The sequence below is a fragment of the Channa argus genome, chromosome 16, assembly GCF_033026475.1.
Source record: "Channa argus isolate prfri chromosome 16, Channa argus male v1.0, whole genome shotgun sequence".
In the NCBI taxonomy this organism is placed as follows: domain Eukaryota; kingdom Metazoa; phylum Chordata; class Actinopteri; order Anabantiformes; family Channidae; genus Channa; species Channa argus.
The window spans coordinates 9,058,609-9,080,213 of record NC_090212.1 but is presented as its reverse complement, the minus strand read 5'-3'; the positions used below and the strand labels follow the sequence as shown (position 1 = coordinate 9,080,213).

The window sequence follows — 21,605 nt, the reverse complement described above, 5'->3', positions numbered from 1 at the left end:
TCTTGGCTCAAGCTTAATACTTTATACACAAACAGCAAAGAAACGAATAAACATGTTTTCCAAAATGTCAACAGGTACAAGTATGACATTTGCAATTATTATGCAACTGTTTAAGCAATTCCTGTAAAGAAAACCAGAACTACTGCTTACACATGTTTTTTTTTTTTTTTTTTAAATCTTTTACAAAAGTATCCATAAAAGCTGTGATGCCATCCCTTTTCATGAAGTGGTCTTATTTTGTTTACCTATAATCAGTGACAATAAAAAGGAATCTTGAATTCCACAGAAGGATAAATTGTTATATGTTTCAGCAGTGTTTGACATAAAAATGTTTTTCTGAAGAGCAATAAATTTAGAAACTTCACCCGGAATATGCTGCTGTATGTTTAGTCTGGACTGTTGCTGGAGTGTAACACCATTTTACCACTTGTCACAGGTGCCCTGAGTTACTTTAATATGAGTCATTCCAGTGTGAGACGAAGAATGTAAACGTTTCTACCAGATTATGATATTGCACTGATTTATTTATACAAAATATTTGTTATGTTCGGAGATGAGTTAATGTTGTGTGTCATCCCTACTTCTCCTTTTACTCAATCCAAACAATCTCCCTGAATTTCATTATTTGCCAAGAAATTTCTCATTAATTCCACATAACTAACTGTGGCACAGGAGGTAGAGCGGTCATCCAACAATTTCACAGTTGTTTGTTCGCTCCCCGGCTCCCCTGGTCACATGTCGAAGTGTCCTTGAGTAAGACTGAACCCCACCTTAGTCGCTTCCGGTGAGTGTAGGTCAGCCACATAGCAGCTCCCCCCATTGGTGTGTCATTGTGAGTGTGGCCATTTCCAGAAAGACAGGAAAGTCTTTTGTATCTGTTGAAGATAACTCAGTGCTGCAGTAGTCAGGTCCACAGCAAAAAGAAAGAAGAATCCTCACAATCACATTAAACCAGGACGGTACCATGATGGGACAGCTTTGCCAAAATTAGGCCAACCAGCATAATGCATCATTTGTCACTCTTTTACATCATGCCTCTATCCATCCTTTATCTGTAACCACTTTTCCTATTTAGACAAGCGCCTGTCCCAGCTGTCACTGTGAGGTGGGGTACACCCTGACAGGTCGTCTTATTTATCTTAGGGCCAACACAAAGAGACATATACAGTCAATCATACACATTCATATTCACACCCGTCTCTGGACTGTGGGAGGAAACTGGAGTACCCAGAGGAAACCTACACAAGCATGGGGAAAATATACCAAAGGCCACACAGAAAGGCTGCAGCTGACAGATATATTTAAAATAGGGGACCTTCTACTTGTAAAGTGGCAGCGCTAACCACACCACCACAGTGGAGCACGTGGAGCATGTCAAAGGAGCATGTCTGAAAAAAAAATAGCACACTACTGTGTTTTGGTCACAATTGTCATGTGGACTATTAATGAGGGCTTGCTCGTGTTCACAATTAATATACAATCTCAGAAATTGGATATTTCATCTCTTCATGGTGTGAGTGGTACTCATATGCTTTTGTGTGCAGATTTTAGAAAAATAATTTGAAACCATGTATCATTAACAAACTCTTATCAGTGTCTGAATCAAAATTGCAGATGAGTGGACAAAATTGAAATTCACAGAAGTCACAAGCATTGGTAGAATTAACATTAACTTTTGCAACTGCAACTTGCTGAATTTCTGGACATATTAGATTCAGCCAGTAACCAGTTACTGTGTTCATCTTTTTCTTCTAACCATGATAGATTTATATGATGTCAGAGGTACTGTAGCAGAAAGTATTGCCATGTAATTTGGCCTAAAACTCTGGATGTAGCGTAAAGAATCGAATTCCTCTTGGTGTTAGTGGAAAACTGCCCCCTGGGTCTGGGGGAGATAAAGCTGAGGTATGTGACTGAAGTCAGTGACCTTGAAAGCTGAGCCTGCTCCTGTGGTAAAGTGAATCTGCATACTGTGTGTACATGGTGGTGCTCCATTGCAGGCCACATACAGAGGCTATAGGGCTAAACACCTCTGGCTTTGTCAGATTCATCTTCATTTGGGAAACTGATATAGGACAATGATCGAAAATCCTGATATATCACTGTGGTTTTGTCATTGTTTGTTCAAAAAGGAACCTGATTCCCCTGCCTGAAGGGCAAACAACACATTGAACTTACCTTCATTTTTATGATAGAGGAGGGCTAAAGGCCGTGACAAATGACAGTATATGGAGTACTGTCTCTACATATGGGCAGAGTGTGGCTATAGACCAGACTGAGACAATGAGACTTCTGAGTCTGGATAGCAGGTGGAAGAGCTAGAGCACTTGAAATATGAATATATGAAAATATGAAATATCTGGGGTAGTAATGCTGGCAGGCTGACAGCAACCAGCCGACATATACTGTATGTAGGCTTTTAGTCTTTCATAAGACTCACTGGCTTACGAGACTCACAGGAGCAGGTGCTCACAGGTGCTTTTTTCCAGATCCACAGGTCATTTTAAAACAGACGTTTGATTATAGTTTTCAACCAAATGTTTTATCCTCTCCAGCTCTGTCATTGCTTTTTCTGAAGGAGTCAGTCTGATAATAAGACTGTTTACACTTTCGACCCTGCTTAACTTGTTGTTCCTGTCGTCCTGATAACCCAGTGGAAGACAAATACTCTGTAAAACTATCCTGACCTATTTTATCATGTATTTTCAATAGACACCATCCATATAATCTCAGCACGTTTTTCTGCTTTTTGCTAAAATAAACATCTGCTAAGCAGCTGAATTCCTCTACCAAGATGAGGTGAAGCGGTTGTAAAACGTCTCTTTAACTGGCTCTGCAGAGAGTAGACAGACACGAAAATATATCAGTAACCAACAGACACCCATTGGACTGCCCAGTATTTAAGGCACGTAAGTTCACCACTTTTAAAGGCCACAGCGTTTTGTAACAAGCGTAAAAAAACTCTCCTCTTTTCTTCCGTCTCTTTTCTCCTCCTTTCTGTAGGAAAGTCTGACTTCAGTTCCTATCTACAAGATGGCTAGTATTGATTAAAAGCCTTTCAGGCCATTAATCCGCCCGGCAGAGGGCCAGTTTAAATTGGCCCATTTATGACCACTCAAACACTGATATGGCTGTTATTGACCATCACTGATTTTTGCGTGTGAACATATAAGCAATTTGTTCCATTACAGATGCAATTCCCAGCTAATGTTTTTTTTTTCTGTGAACGGGCTGTCAACCAAACCTAATAAAACATAGAACAAACATAGAAATTATTCTATGCAGCTAGTGTATTTATTTTTATTTTTATGTGCATGTACAACAATGCAACATATCAACACTAGACATCTAAATTGCCATGTAGACATGAAGGTCAAGAGCACAGGTAAAGGGTCCTGCTATATGCAGGTCAAAGGACATAAACGTTGAGTGCTGCAGGGGGCATCAAGGCTGGAATGTGTTTGTGTCGCTGTCTATTGGTAAGAGATTATAATTATGAGGATCACAAATGACGGCTCAACCTGCCATGACCTAAAAGGTGTCATTACATTCTGGAGGACCTCAAACATGGACAGAATTGTCTTCTATCAGCAACTGGGATCTGGTAAGAGGAGGAATACAGATGATCAACGAGGAGTATTAGCAACAGCTAGAGGGGATAGATGAGACACAGGAATGTGGTTTTGTTTTGAGTGACTCAGCGGGATTTGGGGAGAAGGTCATAACAACTGCATATATTTTGTCTGAAATGAGTGCCTGAAATGGATGCCACTTGTGGTGCAGGCAAATTCAAATATTCGTATTATTACTATACATTTTAGTATTAATATGTAAAAATTTTGACATCTGATAAAATATGCTTTCTTCACTTCACTGTAGAAAGTTACTATAGATATGAAGGTTAAACCACTAACAGGGTAGTATGTTCTACAGCCAGCAGCCTGCCTTAGGGTAGCATAGGCATAGCATAGGGTGAAACCAGGGGAAACAGTTAGTCTAGCTGTATCTGAAAGTAACAAAATCGGAAAAAAGAAATTAGTACGTTTTGTAACATTTATTAGCATATTTATTTTATTGTAATTTTATGAAGCTAAGGTCATATTTACACTAGGCTCTGTTGCCTTGGACTGTTTGCCCCCCTTGCATTGCACCATGTAGTGTATCCCCGAGCACACTTTTGACACACCACCAAGTTGCTTTTTGTCAGGGTGAGCAAGGAACAGAGCAATAACACTGTGCAAAATATAAGCGATCGTGGGGATCTCGAATCCACTAATCAATACTAAAACCCCAATTCCAAAAAAGTTGACAAGAGGTAATAATGTAAATAAAAACAGAATGCAATAATTTGCAAATCTCCTCAACCCATATTTTATTAACAAGAGAACATAAACAACATATCAGATGTTGAAAATGAAAACCTTTTACCATTTCATGGAAAATACTAGCTCATCTTAAATTTGATGACAGCAGCACATCTCAAAAAAGTTGGAAGGGGGCAACAGTGGCCCCACTGCATGGGCTCAGGAACACTTCCAGAAATCACTGTCCACAAATGTAAGTTAAAGCTGTAACATCATGCAAAGAAGAAGCCATATGTGAACACCATCCAGAAACGCCGCCATGTTCTCTGGGCCAAAGCTCATTTAAAATGGTCTGGAAAATGGTCGGAAAACTGTTCTGTGGTCAGATGAATCAAATTTAGAAATTGTTTTTGGAAACCATGTATGCCGTGTTCTGCTGACTAAAGAGGAGAGGGACCATCCAGCTTGTTATCAGCGGACAGTTCAAATGCCTGCATCTCTGATGGTATTGGGGGCATTAGTGCCTACGTTGTGGGCAGCTTAAACATCTGGAAAGACACCATCAATGCTGAAAAGTACATGGAGGTTTTAGAGCAACATATGCTCCCATCCTGACAATGTCTCTTTAAGTGAAGGTCTTGCATATTTTGGTAAGAGAATGCTAAACCACATATTCTGCATCCATCACGACAGCATGGCTTTGCAGAAGAAGAGTCCAGGTGTTGAACTGGTCTGCCTGCAGTCCAATAGAAAACATTTGGTGCATCATAAAATGAAAAATCCAGAACCAAAGGCCCAGGACTGTAGAGCGGCTAGAATCCTGCATCACACAAGAATGGGACAACATTCCTCTCCTAAAACTCTACACACTGGTCTCTTCACTTCCCAGACATTGACAGGCAGTTGTTAAAAGAAGAGTGGATGCTACACAATAGTAAACATCACCCTGTTACAACTTTTTTGAGATGTGTTGCTGCCATCAAATTCAAAGTGAGCTCATATTTTCCATGAAATGTTAAAATTTCTCAGTTTCAACATCTGATATGTTCTATTCTGAATAAAATATGGGTTGATGAGATTTGAAAATCATTGCATTCTGTTTTTATTAAAAACATATAAATAAAAACAAGGCTGAATTCCTCACAAAATTGTAATTAGTTTATTTTTCCGGGGTAAATCCAAAAGCCAGACTTAACCCCATGGACACGATCCAAAATGCATTCGACCAAAAAAGAGACAAACATACTCTCAATTCAAACATGATGCTATATTAAATATCTAAATCAATTAACAAGCAGGTTGACAGATGGACCTAAGACAAACTGTTTAATAAAGGGGAGACATTATAAAATATTTTTTTATAATGTAACAATTTCCTCCTCTACTGTAAGAAGAAAGGCAAGATAACAGATAACCTCATGTCAGTACGCTCTAATACCTACAGGGAAGAGCAGATTCATTTCCAGACTCATGCTTCAATTTCTTTAGTCCCAAAAGTTGCATATTGTAGCGTTAACACTTTAAATCTTGCTTATTAATACTTATCATATGCTACGCATATACATACTTCTTATTTTGTTCTAAGCTAATCGTCTTAACTATCCCACATCGGGCAGCTGTTTTGCACAAATGGGCTTTAATACTAATGCCAAACACCAAACATCTGACTCAATATTAGCCATTATCTGGGGAAACTAGTGGAGCAGTTAGCAGCATAGGAGCCAGAGATAGTGGAGATTCATATGTTATTCAGAAATATGATCCCAAGTAAATGCTGTGTTGCCTCATATTTGCTGGATGTATAAAAAAGAAAACCCTTTGCAAACCCTTTAACTATATCACTTTCATAAGGTAATAATGATGTGTTTACAGCTTATTTTGCTGCCACTGGGCCAAAAAAACAAAAAAAACAAAAAAAAAACAACAAAACAATTTATGCTGCATTAGGACTTGCATTAGGATCAGAGACATAATACTGGATCAGAGCATCCCTACTTTAAGGCCAGGGACATTGTGTTCAGTGTGAAATGGCAGCAAGAAACATGGTGAGACAATGATGATAATGATTTCTAATTAACTCAGAGATTTAAGGTCTGGCTTTCCCAGGCACGTTTTTTACTTAACCCACATGTCGTGAAAGCTTATGAGTTGTTTTTATTGAAACAAATTAGCTGTCGGGATGCAGCTGCCTAAACAAAGTGCAGCATTCTCACACTAAGAGATGGCAACTGTCTATAAGCACTCATGCAGAGGTTAATTAGTCACGTCTCACTTTATCATTAGGAATTAAATGTTTACATAGCCAAAATCTTTGAAATCAGAAATTAGGCTTGCAGTTTGCCAAAAAACTAATCATTTCCATGAAAAGGGATTGACTTTTGTCCGAATTCTGAACCCTTTCCGTCATAACCTAGTTTAAGAAGGCCGCCTTTCCTTTTTGAACTCAGATGCAACCCCAGAGGGCTGCTTCTGAGGAGTCTGACTTATCAGCAGAAAAACAATAGTTATATCCAACTGGAAGTGTTTTTTCCCAGACAGCTTCCAGCTAGGCACAGGGGACAACTGCAGTGTGCTGTTCATTATTATGAGCTGCCACTGTTATCGTAGATCATGCATTAATGCAACACATCGTCTGGATTCCTCAAAAACTGCATTTTAAGACCAGCGGGGGCTGTTTGCTGAAAAATATTCTGTCATCACATTTGTAATAGTATACACATGTGATCTTGATAGTACCAGAAATTTACTGTGCATCTGTTATAAAGTAGTGGATGTCTGTGTTGGTTTACACATAGAAATCTTCCTCACCTATAGTTTTAAAAGATACATACATTGTGTTTGTGTCCTCCTGCAGGATTTGTCACCAGACCTTACTGAGGAGCAGTTACTTAGTCTGCTGGATGAATGTGAGCTGACAGAAAGCTGGAACAAGGACATTGAGCCGAATGACACAACACCATAAGACTTTTATAGACATCATCCGTCTGGAGCCCTGCTTTCAAAACATCTGTCCAAAGATGCATCGTTGCTGGGATGTCACTTTCAGGCTTTGTTGTAAGGGAAAGAAAAAAAATGTTGCAAAAATGCTGTATGTTTCAAACACATTAATTAAAAAAACTTTAAGTAAAATTGACAGTTTTTAGAGACTAAGAGAGGTAGTTTTTCTTTGTGTAGACATTTCTAACCTGTCTGATATCCAGAAACATATACTGATTATGGCCATGTTTTATACTGTGTCACTATTAAAAAAAGTGTTGTTCTAATTTTTAGTTAATTTGGGATGACAACTGTTTCGTTCTCAAAATAGCTGTCTACATTGTCCATTGGGTGGTGTTTTTCATTGAATAGCTTTTATTTGTATTTATAGGCCTGCGTGAGGAAAAAGAGCAGCAGGGCCACTATTTGTATTAACCTAAGTATCATAGATGAGAACAGAAAATTGCTGTCATTAAATCTAATAACTGGGTATGGAAGCCATGAATGTTCTACTGCACGGATAAACATTAGCTGCCTTGTGGCGCGAAGTCTGAACACTGTCATGTATTAAAGGTAAGCCCTCCACTGTGAAATAAATTATGTGTGTGTTAACAATGCGTAGTCAAACATCCAACGTGGCTTTTAATGAGGATAGAGGGGAATTGTGTGCTCTATAGGTGTGATGCCCAGATCCAGTTCCGACTTAAACATTCCTGCCATTCCTGCCTCCATAGGTGATTTAGAGGGGGTTAGATTAGTAGGATCCTTTGAAACTGGACCCTTTGTGACCTCCAACAAAATGGATCATTTTGTATTGTAGATTGGTTTGGAGATTTGTTAAACGTCTTCACATGGATTCCTATTTGCTCCTGCACAGCTTAAGTATCTAGCTGGCTACGTTCAGCCCTTAGGCTCTGCCTTTCATATCTCCTGCCACCGAATGCCTACAGGTCTGTTAGTTGAAGTCTTCACCTCAACCATACATATTGACCTTCTCTAAATGACCGAAATTATCTCACATTTTTTTGGACTGAAAAGATGTGGGTGAGCCTCCAAGCAATCCCTAGAGAGTGACCTGTTATGAGATAAACCTGCGGCACTAATTGTCAGTGAATCTCCACAAACACCTCAACAATGGTCTGACAAACACATTTCAGACTGCACTCAATTAAACTAATTTTATGTATTTGCACTCATTTTAAAGATATATTGTATGGCATATGTAACACTTTGTCCATTTTACAAATACCATCTATGTAATCAACAAAATAATTTTAGTAGGGAAGAAGTACTCCTCCTTTTGTGTAATGGAAACACAGTAAGCTCGGTATGGTAAGAATGAGGCCACTTCTAATGTAAAGAGGACTGTGGCATACTTAGGCTGTCTAGATTTTCTGGCTCAACCCTCACTGCTGTCTTAGATTACAACTCGTTCTAGCCCCGTGAAAGAGGTAAATTAGCAGGCTGAATTCTGTTTACAGACATACTGGTGCAGGGTATAGCAGTCAGTGAGCTGCAAGCCTATAGAAACATTATCTATTTTGACTTGTTTTATTCATTAGAGACTTTTATGCCTGTGGATTTGTAATACATACTCTTAAAAGAAAAGTTTAGACGATACCCATTATTTTAAGTTGACTTCCTAAAAGAGAATGGCTTTATCACGCAAGAATGTAAAATTTCTTATGTCTGCTGCTCACATGGCAAGCACATTAAAGATGCAAGGAGATTCTTGTGTACCATGTAATCATATCAGGATGGATGTGCTTTTTAAGTGGGGTATACTTCATGTTGAGTTTTCCTGCTGTTTACTCTCGAGGATACTCCCTTTCCAAGGCTTCACTAGTCTCAGCTAATGGATTCCAGTTGCTTGAATCAGCATGGATCGGCTCCCTTTGCTTTTCTTGGGAAAGGACCTCAATCAAAGTAGATATGAAGTCCAAAAATCAGAAAGAAGTTTAGCTCTTGAACTATATCCGAAAGGACACCAAGTGATCAAGACACAGTTCTCCTGAATTGTTTATTATTCATTTGACATAACAAAATAACCAGTATGAGTACAGACAGCACTTTGGGTAAAAACTATAGTAAAAAGTTTATAGAAAAGCTTTACTAAAAATTAAAAAATATGAAAAAAATGACATCCTCGTGTCAGTGTGCAAATGAGTTTATACAGACCGAAACGCTTCCATATAAGGCTACGCTTCTAGATAAATTATTTAAATAGCATATCTACACAAACGAAATTACCTCAACATAAATCAAACATAATAATTTATAAAAAAAAAAATGCAAAGAAAATACAAATAGCACAACTTAGTCATGATAACATTTCTTTAAGACTTATGTTCCTGTTTGGGCTTCTTTAGCTAAAAAAATATCTTATATACACATATAAAGTATATAAATGATACTTGCTTAAAAAAGAAGCCAACCAATTTATACTCTGGTTCTAAGACAAGTGATTCTTGTGTATTGCTGGCCTCAATACAAAAAGAATTAATGAGGTAATATTTGTACATAAAGGGTTTCCTTGTATTTTCCCTTATTAGAAATGTACACACAAGTCCAGACACACCAGTCATGCACACTGTGCAAAAGCAGAATATTTAAAGATACTGGATGCAAAACCTACCTCTTACTTGTTTACTGTTGTGGTCAGATGTGATGCCTAATAGTAATTATTCGATTTAATTAAAGTTGACAAGATGCAGTAGATAAATTTAAACAGCCATACTTACAACGGTTAACTTGTGACAGAAAATAGACTGGCCCTTGTTATTCATGTCCCTCGAAACTTTCAGTAACAATATTAACAATAATTACTGTTCCAAAGCAGCTTTATATGCGCCTGCTTTGGGGCCCTGTGTTATCCTGAATTTTGTGCTCTCCTCAATTCTTATAGTGCTCTTTCCTGAGAAGATGAAAATCCCGGGCCAGCCCTCGGCCTTGGCTAAATACAAGACCTTGTGTTTACTTGTATATACAGATTTGCATGAATTGGGGTTGAGGGGTCATCCAAAGAGTTTAAAGGAATTTTTGACTTGCTTGTCAACAAAATTACGCTTGTTAGGTGGCAAAAATGCACAAACTTACAAATACCATTCACTCGCTTAGATAGAAACCGTCAGTTCATACTGTCCATGGTCCCTCAACAGTTCCTTCAAAGGGGTACATTTACCCCAAACTAAAATATCTCCTACTGCTTTCTCCATACTGAAACAAGTTTCTTTGTGTCCACAGCAGATCTATAGTAATGCTCGAAAATAAAAAAAAATGAAAACATGGAATAGTCTCCCCTTTGGTCCCTCATCCACCAAAGAAAAGTTCAGGTGTGCAAAGCATTAAATGTGGCCCTCTCAATGCAGATCAGAGCAACAAAGTGAGATGGGCTATTTCTTCTGAGCAGAGCTGCTCTCGCAGTGGCACAATATCATCATTAGACTTTCATTTGGCTTAATGTCCTGAGGTCATTTTACCTCACGTTAGCTCACTTGCTCATTATTCCTCCAATGTGCATTTCTCAAAGGAAAATGTTAAATAGATGTCAAGTCCGATCTTGTTTTGTATATTCATATTGACACACCGATACATTCTTCTAGAGGGCTCTGTGGTCCAATTATGAGTCTGAAAGAAATAAAAGACAAAAGAAAATTTACAAATAAAGTCAAAGTCAATGACTTTGTGCCTTCTAAGCATCCAACCATCACACATGTGCTTACCTCTGCATTCGTATTTGAGGTCTGAGAAGTAAACCATCTCCTGAGAGAAGATGTACAAGCCTAGTCGCCCACCAGCATATGTCTTGTCATAGATGTTTCCAGAATCTGCCATAATTCTTTTGCCTTCATACATTACCACTCTAAAAAGTAAAATATATTCACATGAGCTTTCTGGCATTCAAATTTTTTTTCAGATTTGTAATGAAAACATATGCATCTGAAGTTTTACACTCACCTAATAAGTCCAGTCTTGGGTCTGTGGGTCAGATGCCACCTGTAGGCAGTGAAGTCCTTCCAGCCAATGTTCTTGGGATCGTGCCATAGAGTCCGCACCTGAAATGGAATAATTGCAATGGTTAAGCGTAACATTAACATTAACATTGTGCTAAACAATGTCTCAAACCTAAAGCTAATACACTCAAACCTTAAGGCAGTACACTCACCTGTCCTGGGGTGTCTCCGGTGTGCCACAGAGCGTTCCTCAGATGCTCACCAGGCCCAGTAGTGGAGTTGACCACTTTGATTGACAGGCCTGAGTAGCCTTGAGCCCTGGTGGGTGTCAGGGACCAGTAGGTCTGCGTGATCTGTTTCCACATCACTGTGTAGAAGCGTGAGCTGGATTGGTAGCCAAACACGAACCCAGCGTAGTCGTCATCCCTGTCCGTGTTGATGAAGAATGTTCCACTGAAATCCACTGCACTAAACTCATCATAACCTAACGTGAGAGAGCGGATGTTTTAGGATAACTATTTAGTTGTTGTATATTTTTGAGTTGTCTGTTTGTATATCACGTACCAACAGCAATGCCAGGATCACAGTTGACAGTCTGTACCAATTCCTTGCCCTGATGCCGGACCACCCAGTTGGGGTCAATCTGGGAGGTGCCCGTGGGGTCCAGAGGAACCATCTGGAATCTGCGGAAGTCAGTTTCGCTGATGTCAAAGTTCTCTGGGCACACGTCATAAACGTCCAGAACATTGTCTTGGTCAAAATCATCTTTGCAGGCATCACCACGGCCATCACCTGAGAGAAAGTAGAAAGTATTTAGACATTGGAATTACTGAGATGCTGCTGCTCTCAAAAAGACTAGCCCAGCTATTTTATGAAGGTTTCTAATAATTTAGGCTGTATTTAACACCATCCTTTAACTCACCATCAGAGTCCACTTGATCAGGGTTAGAGACCAGTCTGCAGTTATCTTTTTCATCTGGAATTCCATCATTATCGTCATCATGGTCACACGCGTCACCTTTTCCATCTTTGTCATGGTCTGCCTGGTTGGCATTGGGGATATAGGGGCAGTTGTCTAAGTTGTTCTGGTGACCATCCTCATCAATGTCTTGGTTGTTGTCACACTTGTCTCCTACGCGATCTGAGTCAGAGTCGATCTGTAGGAAAGCAGAATTCTTTCATGATGAGATGCTGCAACGACAGACTGCCACACTTTGTCCTCACTTCAAATAACTGTTTTTCACCAGTTCGAATGTGAGAGGTGCTACTCTGGACATGATTTATATGTAGCTCCTTGTTTTCTGGTATGCAAGCAATGTCCCTTCAGACAAATGTCCAGTTTCCTTGCACCTCAACAGAACGGCTCATTCATATTTGTTCCAAAGGTGGATGAATAGAGAAGGGAAAGATTTGCCCTATTTTTTCTCAAAGCTGTCATATCTTTCTCTTTCAATAAAGCAGGTGCAGTATGCAGCTTTGATACTGCGGCCTGAGGGAACATCTACGTAGTTACACAACTGACTAAGCTATATTACTTTGGGTAGCTGTAATGGAAAGGAGAAAGTTCAAATCTGACATTACCTGATCAGGATTGTGCTCCAGAGGACAGTTATCACATTGATCTCCCACTCCATCCCTGTCAGTATCTCTCTGGTCCACATTGTAAACATATGGGCAATTGTCATTCTCATTCAGAATGCCTGTCAAGTGGAAACATATTCATGTTAGATTACAGCACTGTGCAAATGCTTTGTATGACTAAAGTAAGGTATGAAGATGGAATCTGGAGAGATGGTTTACCGTCGCCGTCAATGTCAACAGCACAGGCATCACCCTCTCCATTGTTGTCAGTGTCGGTTTGGTCAGTGTTGGCCTCGAACACGCAGTTGTCGCAACTGTCGCCAACGTCATCCCTGTCTGTGTCATATTGAGTAGGGTTGTACTCTCTGGGGCAGTTGTCCTATATTTGAGAGAAATAACAAAAAAGTTATATTATATTATGTTTAATTTTATTGGCTTTTCAAGGCTTTTTTTTTTTTTTTTGTCTTTTTACTAGGTGAAATGTGATTTTCCATTGCGTGAGAGCTGTTCATTTTAACACAGCATTTTTCTCTCCAAACTTTACAATCCACAATGACAATTAAAGAAACTCGCCACCTCTTCCTCAAGACTGGCTTTATGCTCAAATGTTATTACAGCATTCCTATACTACTGACTGCTAACTCTGGGGAAAGCACAAAGGAAGGATGGCTACAGCTGATTGCTATGTATGGTCTCTGAGGAAAGCACACTTTGGGGCTAAAAAGAACTCCCGCTTTGACCCACCCTATCATCGGGGATCCCATCATTGTCATCATCATGGTCACATTCATCACCCAGGCCATCTTTGTCATGATCTTCCTGGCCAGAGTTGGGAAGGTTGGGGCAGTTATCCTATAAAGGAACAAAAGAGTGGTTAAGGAGGCAATCATCACAATTATAAAGGGCAGATGGGTAATAATGGCCTTTGACCGGGTGGGGTCTGTTTACCTTCTTGCAGTTGTAGGTAGCGTTCTCCACACACACCAAGTCAGAGTTGGGCCATCCGTCCAGATCGCTGTCCTCTCCACAAATGCGTCCGTCCCCAGCATACCCTGGCTTACACTCACAGCGGAACATGGACTCGGAGTAGACACCCAAGTAGACGCATCTGGCATTTTTATTGCAGTTGTGGCTACCATCCTGGCATGGGTTACGGGGCTTGCAAACCTAAAGAAAATGACACAGGGTTAGAAAACAATGACAACAACAAAAACAACAGAAGAGCAAGCTTCTAGCCTTTTATCCACAAGCACAGAGTAAGCAATGACTCAAACCTGTTTTTTAGCAGTTGCCTGTTCCACTCCTCTTCCAAAAGGCTGAGGGCCAGTGAATCGTGTGGGGCAGGGAAGACAGTTGTAACCCGGTTCTGTGTTCTCACAGCGATGGATTCCATTATGAGTATGGCAAGCATCTGGAACCGCCTTGCACTCGTCAATGTCTTTGCAGAGGATGCCATTCCCACTATAGCCAAGTGGACACCTGCCACACCTAAAGGAACCATCAGGGAAGCTGGTGCACCGTGTGCCAGGGAAGCATGGGTTGGAGAGACATCCATCTGTAGAAAGAGCAGGAGATTTAAAATGGTAATCTCTGTTCTGACTTTAGCCCTGTTTCTTTAACATTTGTGAAAGTCTAATGCTTACCAACAGGGCAGTCCTGTTTGTTGCAGACTTGAGACATGGCAGCATCTCCAACACAATCTTTTCCTCCATACTTGGGCACAGGGTCAGAGCAGAGACGTTTGCGAGTCTGGATTCCTCCACCACAGGTGACAGTACAGCTGTCCCACAGTGACCACGGTCCCCAGCCTCCATCGACTGAAAAAGAAATTTAAAAAACAATATAAATATTTTTTTTCTAAATCAGACACCCCCATCGTATAAAGTTGGTGCTGAAATTTAACTTACTTGGACAAGGTGACTTCTGACAGATATCTGTTTGACGTCCTTCACCCTGGCAGTCCCTGCCACCCATCTGGGGTGTGGGGGAGTTGCAGAGACGGATTCTGGTGATGACCCCTTCACCACAGGTCACAGAGCATGAAGACCAGGGAGACCAGTGGCTCCAACCACCATCCTGTTTGACTGTGAGCAACACATACACAATAAATGCGTCAAGCTTTCAAAATGAAAATAGTTATCATCATAATGGCAGTGTTGCTGAGTGACTTACAGCGTTTGTCACATTCCTGGGGGTAGCAGTCACGGGTCTGGACAGAGGTGCCTTCACAGTTGCTATTGATGCGGTCACAGGAGCGTCCACGCTGCTGGATGCCACGACCACAAGTCACTGAACAATGCGTCCATTCAGACCAGGGAGACCAACTATCTTCTGCAGAGTCACTCGCTGTAGACCAAATATAAAATATGGGCATTGTTGCTTTAGAGAAAAGCTATTAACACACAGAAAAAGAAAATGGAATTTAAAAATTCTGAAAACAAATCTTACGTGGTGCACAGCGAGGGCAGCACTCTCCATCAGGCACGGTGGCATTAGCACATGGGATCAGAGGGCAGGAGATTTTGCGACACACAGTAGCTGAGCTCTGGACAGAGGAAAAGTCGAAACAGTACAAGAATAATGAGTTAGCTGAACGGCTGACTGGCAACAGAAAAAAACTTTGCTGGTGCTCTTCCAAGTCTAATTGCTGTGTTTCAGAATGGTGTGATCTATATCAGAGACCTGACACTCCTGCTGTGTATAGAAAATGTAATCCTCCCTAAGACTCTTTCACTAACACCTAACTAATTACGCTCCACATGCACAACTTTCACTGGATGATGCTTATGGGGAGAAGCCCCCACGCTGTTTCGTTGATAGTCTAACAAAAGTGTTAATGGCTTTCAGACGAAGCAATGTGATTGTAAAGGCAGGTGCTAAAATAAACACTATTATCACTTCATTAAAGCAGGGATACAGGAAACACAGTAATAACTCTCCTCAGCTGAGTCCTTGCTTGTCATTACGTTGTATTTCAAGCAGGTGTGATGACACTTACCTGGCAGGTGCACTCGGTGCAACCATCCACGGTCCACTCATCTTTGTCCTTGTACTTGACGCCGTTGTGAAGGCAAATTTCACTTGATTTGTTCATTTGATTTTTTATCAACATGCTTTCTTCGGACTGGGGGAAAAGAGAGGGGAAGAAAGAGAAGGGGGTAGTTTAGGATGGAGGATGGAAAACTTTCACTTTGCCAAGGTTCCAATACAAATGAATCACCGACCAACACTGTGATTAAGACATTGCTTGACTCTAGCGAAGCAATGCAAATGCAAGCAGCAGCCAAACATATTTGTGTTTTCACATGGGTCTCATTAAGGACTTGGCCTGCTACAGCCATTACAGCGACAAGTGGCTACTCACTGGGAATGCGTTAACTGGAAGCAGAGGGAAAGATGGAAAGGAGGAGAGGAAAAGAGGGAGTGAATGATGACAAAGAGCAGGGCTCAATGGCCCTTGGAGCTTACCACTTTGCGGAGCTCATTCGACAGCTGTTTAACAACCACACCAAGTCCCTTGAGCTCCTTAAACATGCTGGCGATGTCCTCACAGGAGAAGCCACAGACAGACTGCAGATCTGAAAACACCACTCCAGTTAACTTCCCCAATTCAAACTCACCTCAACTTAAACACACTAAAACCTTTACAAATGACCACCAGAAACACACTTTTGAGAGAACTCACCTTTGGCTTTGTGGCCAGTGTAATCAGTCCTAATGGCAGGACTGGACCCGTTGACTGGGTTGTCCAGGGTCATGATGTCAGTTAAAGCAGCTACAGGGAGAAATAAGAACAGAAGTCATTTGTATTCACTGGAGCACATTTTAAAAAGTCTATTTGGATTCACTTTTTAAGACTTTGTGATGTTTCAGATCCACCAAGTTTAGTATAACATATTAACTTCATTTATTATTTATTTCCCGACTTACCTCCACTCTGGCATCCCTTATTTCTCAGAATAGTCTGCAGATTGGTCCGAAAGACAAAGCGCACATTCTGAAGCACTCCCTGAAGGAAAATAAATTCAGGTTAAACCTTTATTTTATCAGAATATCGTGCATCAAATATTTTTGTCATTAAATGGACAGTTGTTTGATTCCAGTCAGAGTCAAAAGTCAGATCTTACCATGAATTTGTCCCTCACGGCTCCTTTTGCAATCCTGAGCTTGGCAATGTCCGCCACATCCGGGGTCAGCACTTTTTGGATGGGCACATCAATCTCTGCATCGTGGATCTCCTCACAGCCGACATAGAGCTTCACACGGTCGTCTTCTACGAACAGCGTGATGTTCTTCCAGTGGCCAGTGGCCAAATCCGTCTCGTCTATGGTCACAACCTGCTTCTGGTTCATGGTGGAGTAGACCACATCCAGACTGTTCTCCCTGCCGTTGGAAATGATCTCGAAAAGTGTTCCCGATCCGTCATTCTTCTCGATGGTTAAAAGGCTGCCTCGCTGTTTCTTGAATTGCTTCAGGTTGACCAGGAGAAGGAAACCCCTCTCAGCTTGGATGGAGTCGAGCAGGTCCCTGAAGGAGCTGTCGGGGACTGGGGGAATCAGGTCCGCGTTTAGGACTTTGTATGCGGGGCTGTAGGGATCTGCGCCTTTGACCAAACTCACTCCGTTTTGTTTCTTGTTGACCCGGACCAGATCAAATAAGTCATACACACTGTTATCATCTCGACTCTCTGTGGTCAAAGAAAAGAAAAGGCACCGGTCTTTAATGACAGTGTCCGTCAAGACGCCGGAAAACAAAGAAAGCCCCAAAGGAAATATACTTTAATAAAGCTACCAGAAGGGGAAAAAAACATAAACTGTACCTACAAAACATTTATTAAGAATATGTTGTTGTTTTTTTATCATATTACAGTAATCTGCAGTAAGCGCAAAATAACTTCAATACATAGTCACGCTTCGTCCACGAATAATTATTTTTAACATGAAGGCCGAAGAATTATCATAAAGCATTTTCCATTCTCACCTGCCAATCTTGCGCTTTCACTGCCACAAAGCATCAGCAGCAGAAAGATGCCACTCAGCATCATCTTGAAATGTCAAAAGGATCCCTATTGGCAACCACAATAACAGAGTTAAAACATCCAGGCTACATCTGAGCATCAGTAAAAAAAAAAAACAGTAAACAGTCTCATCAAAACAGGCTACAAACCTTTGAAACGAAAATGGCCCGTGAAAACAGAAGAAGAAAGTCCTTGTTTGTCTGATTATTTATCCCGTTCCTCTCCCTTTAGCTCTTATAAAAGCTCACCAGATCAGTGGAAATAGCTGCAGAGTCACTATGAGCTCCTGTCCGGGATATCTGTACTTAATCTACTGACTTATTCTGCAGATGCAAGAGCTATTTAAACAGTTTAAGGACATTCCTGAGTTCCCATCTGGACCAATGGGATGGCTGCAGGAGAGAGGGACGGACTCTCTTTCTTACCTCACAGCTAGTCAGTGTAATATCCGAGACGCACACACAGAGGGGAAAAATGCATTCCTGAGCTGAATTTCCATCATCGGACAAATATTCCACGCGGCTACTGAGGCCAAGATTTGGACGTTTCCGGTCAAATAAAAATTTTAATTATTAGTCAAATAGGCATACTTCTTTTTGACAGACATTGAAAAATAATAATAATAGTTAAAAAAACATTTTTTTCAACTTGAGGCAAAAGAGGGAGGCCAGTAAATTCGTAAGACTGGTCATACCAACCCGTTTCTGAGTGCATTTAACAGCCCTAGAGCATTTAATGATGTCCTATCAAGACATATTGATTCCAGCCTATAATCATGACTTATAACAGACTTCTTACTGGTTAATGTTTTATCCTATTTTGATATTTGACCACTAGGGGTCTCAGTGAGCAATAAATAAAGGAATTATGCCAATCTAAAAATATACCCATTGTGTAAAATAGAGATAATACTCATATGTAAATTCCAGGCATTAACTAAATACTCTTTAGTAATGAAAATCAAAGGTTGATATGAACTTGGTGTATTTCTAAAACAATTATTTAGATCTGTTTAATTTCAATTTTGCATTTAATCTTTCATTTTTTTATCTGCATTGATTTTTTTTCTATGTCTTACATTTGATCAAATTATGAATCTATGAATATTAGTCTATAAATTAATTGTAATAAAAACATCCATAATTGAAATGTAGTGTAGCTGAAGTGCAAAAATATGAAATGCAAATACTATACAGTACAAGCACCTAAATAATGTACTTTACTCTGGTAAATGCCCTAAATCTCCTCAATTGCTCAGACTAGACACAATATTGTTATGAACTCAAATATTTGCTTACATTCTTTCCAAATCATATCACAGCTTGGATAGTGGTTATGCTTTATGCCTGAGCATTTCACCTATAACCTCTTTTCTCACTTTTCTTTGTCACAACACCAAAGTAAAGCCTCTTCACAGACACTTTTTTCAGTTCATGCCTGGCCAGAGATGCATTTGTCTTTTTTTTTAGAGAAAACCTGCAGTTGTTTTTTGAATCACACCAGCAGTAGATCAGTGAAGTTGTTCAAAGAGTGAGTGTGTTACAGAGATGAAAGCTATTTGCCACAAAGTGCAGAGGCGCCTACTTGCTGTGTTACCCTTTAAAATAGAATAGCGGTGAGATCAGTGAATAGATCCACAACCTCATAATTTGACTGGTGTTTTTCTGAGAAATTGAATTTTGAACACGTACTCTTCCCCGTTGTGAAACACAAGACTGCAGGAAGTGATAAGGGAGAATGTGATGTTTAACTTGTAAAAGTAATATTTGAATTAAAAATGGCTTTGTGGCTGTGACCTGGGATGTGGAAAGAATAGAAGTATCTGGTTTGCTGGGAATCGCAGGCAGGTGTGACTGGACACATTTCTGTGGGTGTGACCATGAGCTCACGTCATGTAACTAACAAGACTGTGCCGGCGGTGAATAGACTTGCCAAGCTTGGATGAATATCCCCTAAACGGAGCCAAAACTACAGCGGAAACAAGCCCATAGATAGCAAGTGTTTACTCTGAGCGTATCCCCCAGTGTTTCCTTTATACTATAGCAGAGCTTTTGAATTTTTCTGCTCTTTTCTGCAAACACACAGCATTTTGTTTATAATGTGGTTAGCATACTGGGGCTATTCAGTCAATTAGGGAAATGAAGATGTCACTGCTACATATTCTTTTTTAAAAAATTTAAGTCTTTAAAGGAGCTTGATAAGAGAACTGATGCTACTCTCATATTTGTACTGATACAACAGCCATTTGATGGTTAGCTTAGTTTAATACAAAGAAACAACAAATACATGCATTAATGTGTATTAATTTAAAATGGGCTAGACAAAACTGTTACCTTATTAGCCTAAAACCTTGACTAAAAGCTTATATTAGGAGCATTTATATATAACATTACTATGTCAAATACTTCCTTGAGTTTGTTCAGCCATGGTACATTAAAAAAATGTACAGCATGACTGCAATGAGAACAAACATCTACTGAAATATCAGCTTACTTCTGTATGAGGGGATTAGGTGCGACTTCAAACAATCCACTTGGTGTTAGCACTTGTTTATGTCTGTCAAATGCAGGACATTCAGTGCTTGATCAGTTAAGTGCTTTCAGAATACCAGCTTTGTCACTGTTAAAGGTGGAAGCTTTTATGTAATTGCTGAGCATACTATAGCTCAACTATGAAATGCCTTATTATACTTATTATACAAGTGCAAATCCACCATTAAAAAGTCGTTATGCTAAATGAGAAGAAATATGCATTATACATTTTTTAAGGATTGTGTTTTTACATGTGATTGCTCTCAGCAAATGAAACAATTTTTACACCTCTAAAATTGTCAATCACTATATGTATGAGTATATGGAAACATCATGCTGATTGGCAACAACTTCTGACTATTGACAGTTTATAGGATTAAGTAATGTGTGACGCATTAAAACTGTTGTATGGTACTGACAGGTTGAGGCTTTCTCCTGAAACCACTATCAAACACATGACTTAGTCATCAAACGCTTGTCCCCTTCAGCTGTAGTTTTAAATAATAATCTGTGTTTGTCAAAAAAAAGGAGTGTGTGAAGGACAAGCATGCATTTACAACCCTTTCTTTAGCGTAGCAAGCATGTCTTGATTGAAAGCATCATTCTTCAGTTTATAAGTCACAGAACATGCCCAGGGGGAGAAAACGTGAGTAAGACATAATTTAGTAGAAAAAACATGACAAAAGCGGGAAGGTTAAGGTGCCAAGAGTTAAACAGTCACGCACAGAACATCTCTGATCAGTTAGACAGCTAGAAAATTAGTATGATAGCAAACATTTATTCTTGCATGATGGCCAAGGACAAATAATAGCATTTAATTCTGATCAGGGTAACACAAAATATTGTGATAATTGTGGTTTTGTAGAAAAGCAGAAAAGACAGTTCGTTGCTAGACTAAACTACTTTTTAATTCTTTCAGCTGTTGCGTCTTCTGCCAGACCACTAAAATCACTTGGAGCTGTTGGTTGTTGTAAATCACTGATTGTAATCCATGCTTGGTCTCGGAGGGATAAAAAGTGGGAAATATGGATTTTACCAGTTTTTTTTTTTGATTTGGCGCAGCCTGGTAAAAAGTGATGTTCTGTGAAACAGCAATATAAGAACCTGCTCTGTCTGAGGTAAAATACAAAAGTTACAAATATTTTGGGTGTAATCGTTTCCCAGTAGTCGCTGCATTTTTAATGAATCTCGTTTGATATTTACAGCAGGCGTTTGACGACATATGCAAATATAAACTAGGTTT

The 21,605-nt window shown here is 39.9% G+C and overlaps 2 protein-coding genes across 4 annotated transcripts in view; one reads left to right on the top strand and one right to left on the bottom strand.

The window, feature by feature from the left end:
• Positions 1-9,231, top strand: part of fsip1 (fibrous sheath interacting protein 1) — a 28,545-nt gene extending 19,314 nt beyond the window's left edge. For 2 of the 3 annotated variants that reach the window (XM_067478781.1, XM_067478782.1), the window contains exon 10: positions 7,159-9,231. In XM_067478781.1, the coding sequence (XP_067334882.1) occupies positions 7,159-7,266 (108 nt within the window). In that variant the 3' untranslated portion in view covers positions 7,267-9,231. The remainder of the gene's footprint in view (positions 1-7,158) is intronic. The other variant, XM_067478780.1, reaches the window with a different exon arrangement.
• A 55-nt stretch (positions 9,232-9,286) lies between these two features.
• LOC137100996 (thrombospondin-1-like) lies at positions 9,287-18,158 on the bottom strand. Its single transcript, XM_067478776.1, has 22 exons — positions 17,981-18,158; positions 17,795-17,879; positions 16,942-17,501; positions 16,745-16,823; positions 16,500-16,589; positions 16,283-16,392; positions 15,813-15,938; positions 15,263-15,359; positions 14,987-15,160; positions 14,722-14,898; positions 14,458-14,631; positions 14,089-14,369; positions 13,763-13,981; positions 13,559-13,666; positions 13,034-13,193; positions 12,815-12,933; positions 12,156-12,390; positions 11,798-12,025; positions 11,446-11,717; positions 11,238-11,335; positions 11,003-11,142; positions 9,287-10,907 (listed from the first exon to the last, which is right to left on the bottom strand). Exons 2-22 carry the CDS (start codon positions 17,856-17,858, stop codon positions 10,900-10,902), a joined length of 3,519 nt encoding a protein of 1,172 aa, XP_067334877.1. The 5' UTR covers positions 17,859-17,879; positions 17,981-18,158; the 3' UTR covers positions 9,287-10,899.
• Between the last annotated feature and the right edge of the window lie 3,447 nt (positions 18,159-21,605).

Excerpts from the sequence above, each read along its gene's own strand:
- LOC137100996 (XM_067478776.1), bottom strand. The coding sequence starts at position 17,858 with ATGATGCTGAGTGGCATCTTTCTGCTGCTGATGCTTTGTGGCAGTGAA. Across the intron at positions 13,194-13,558 it reads ATGGGATCCCCGATGATAGG|GACAACTGCCCCAGAGAGTA; the intron begins GTGGGTCAAAGC and ends TCTCAAATATAG. Across the intron at positions 12,934-13,033 it reads TGTTGACATTGACGGCGACG|GCATTCTGAATGAGAATGAC; the intron begins GTAAACCATCTC and ends TCCACTTGACAG.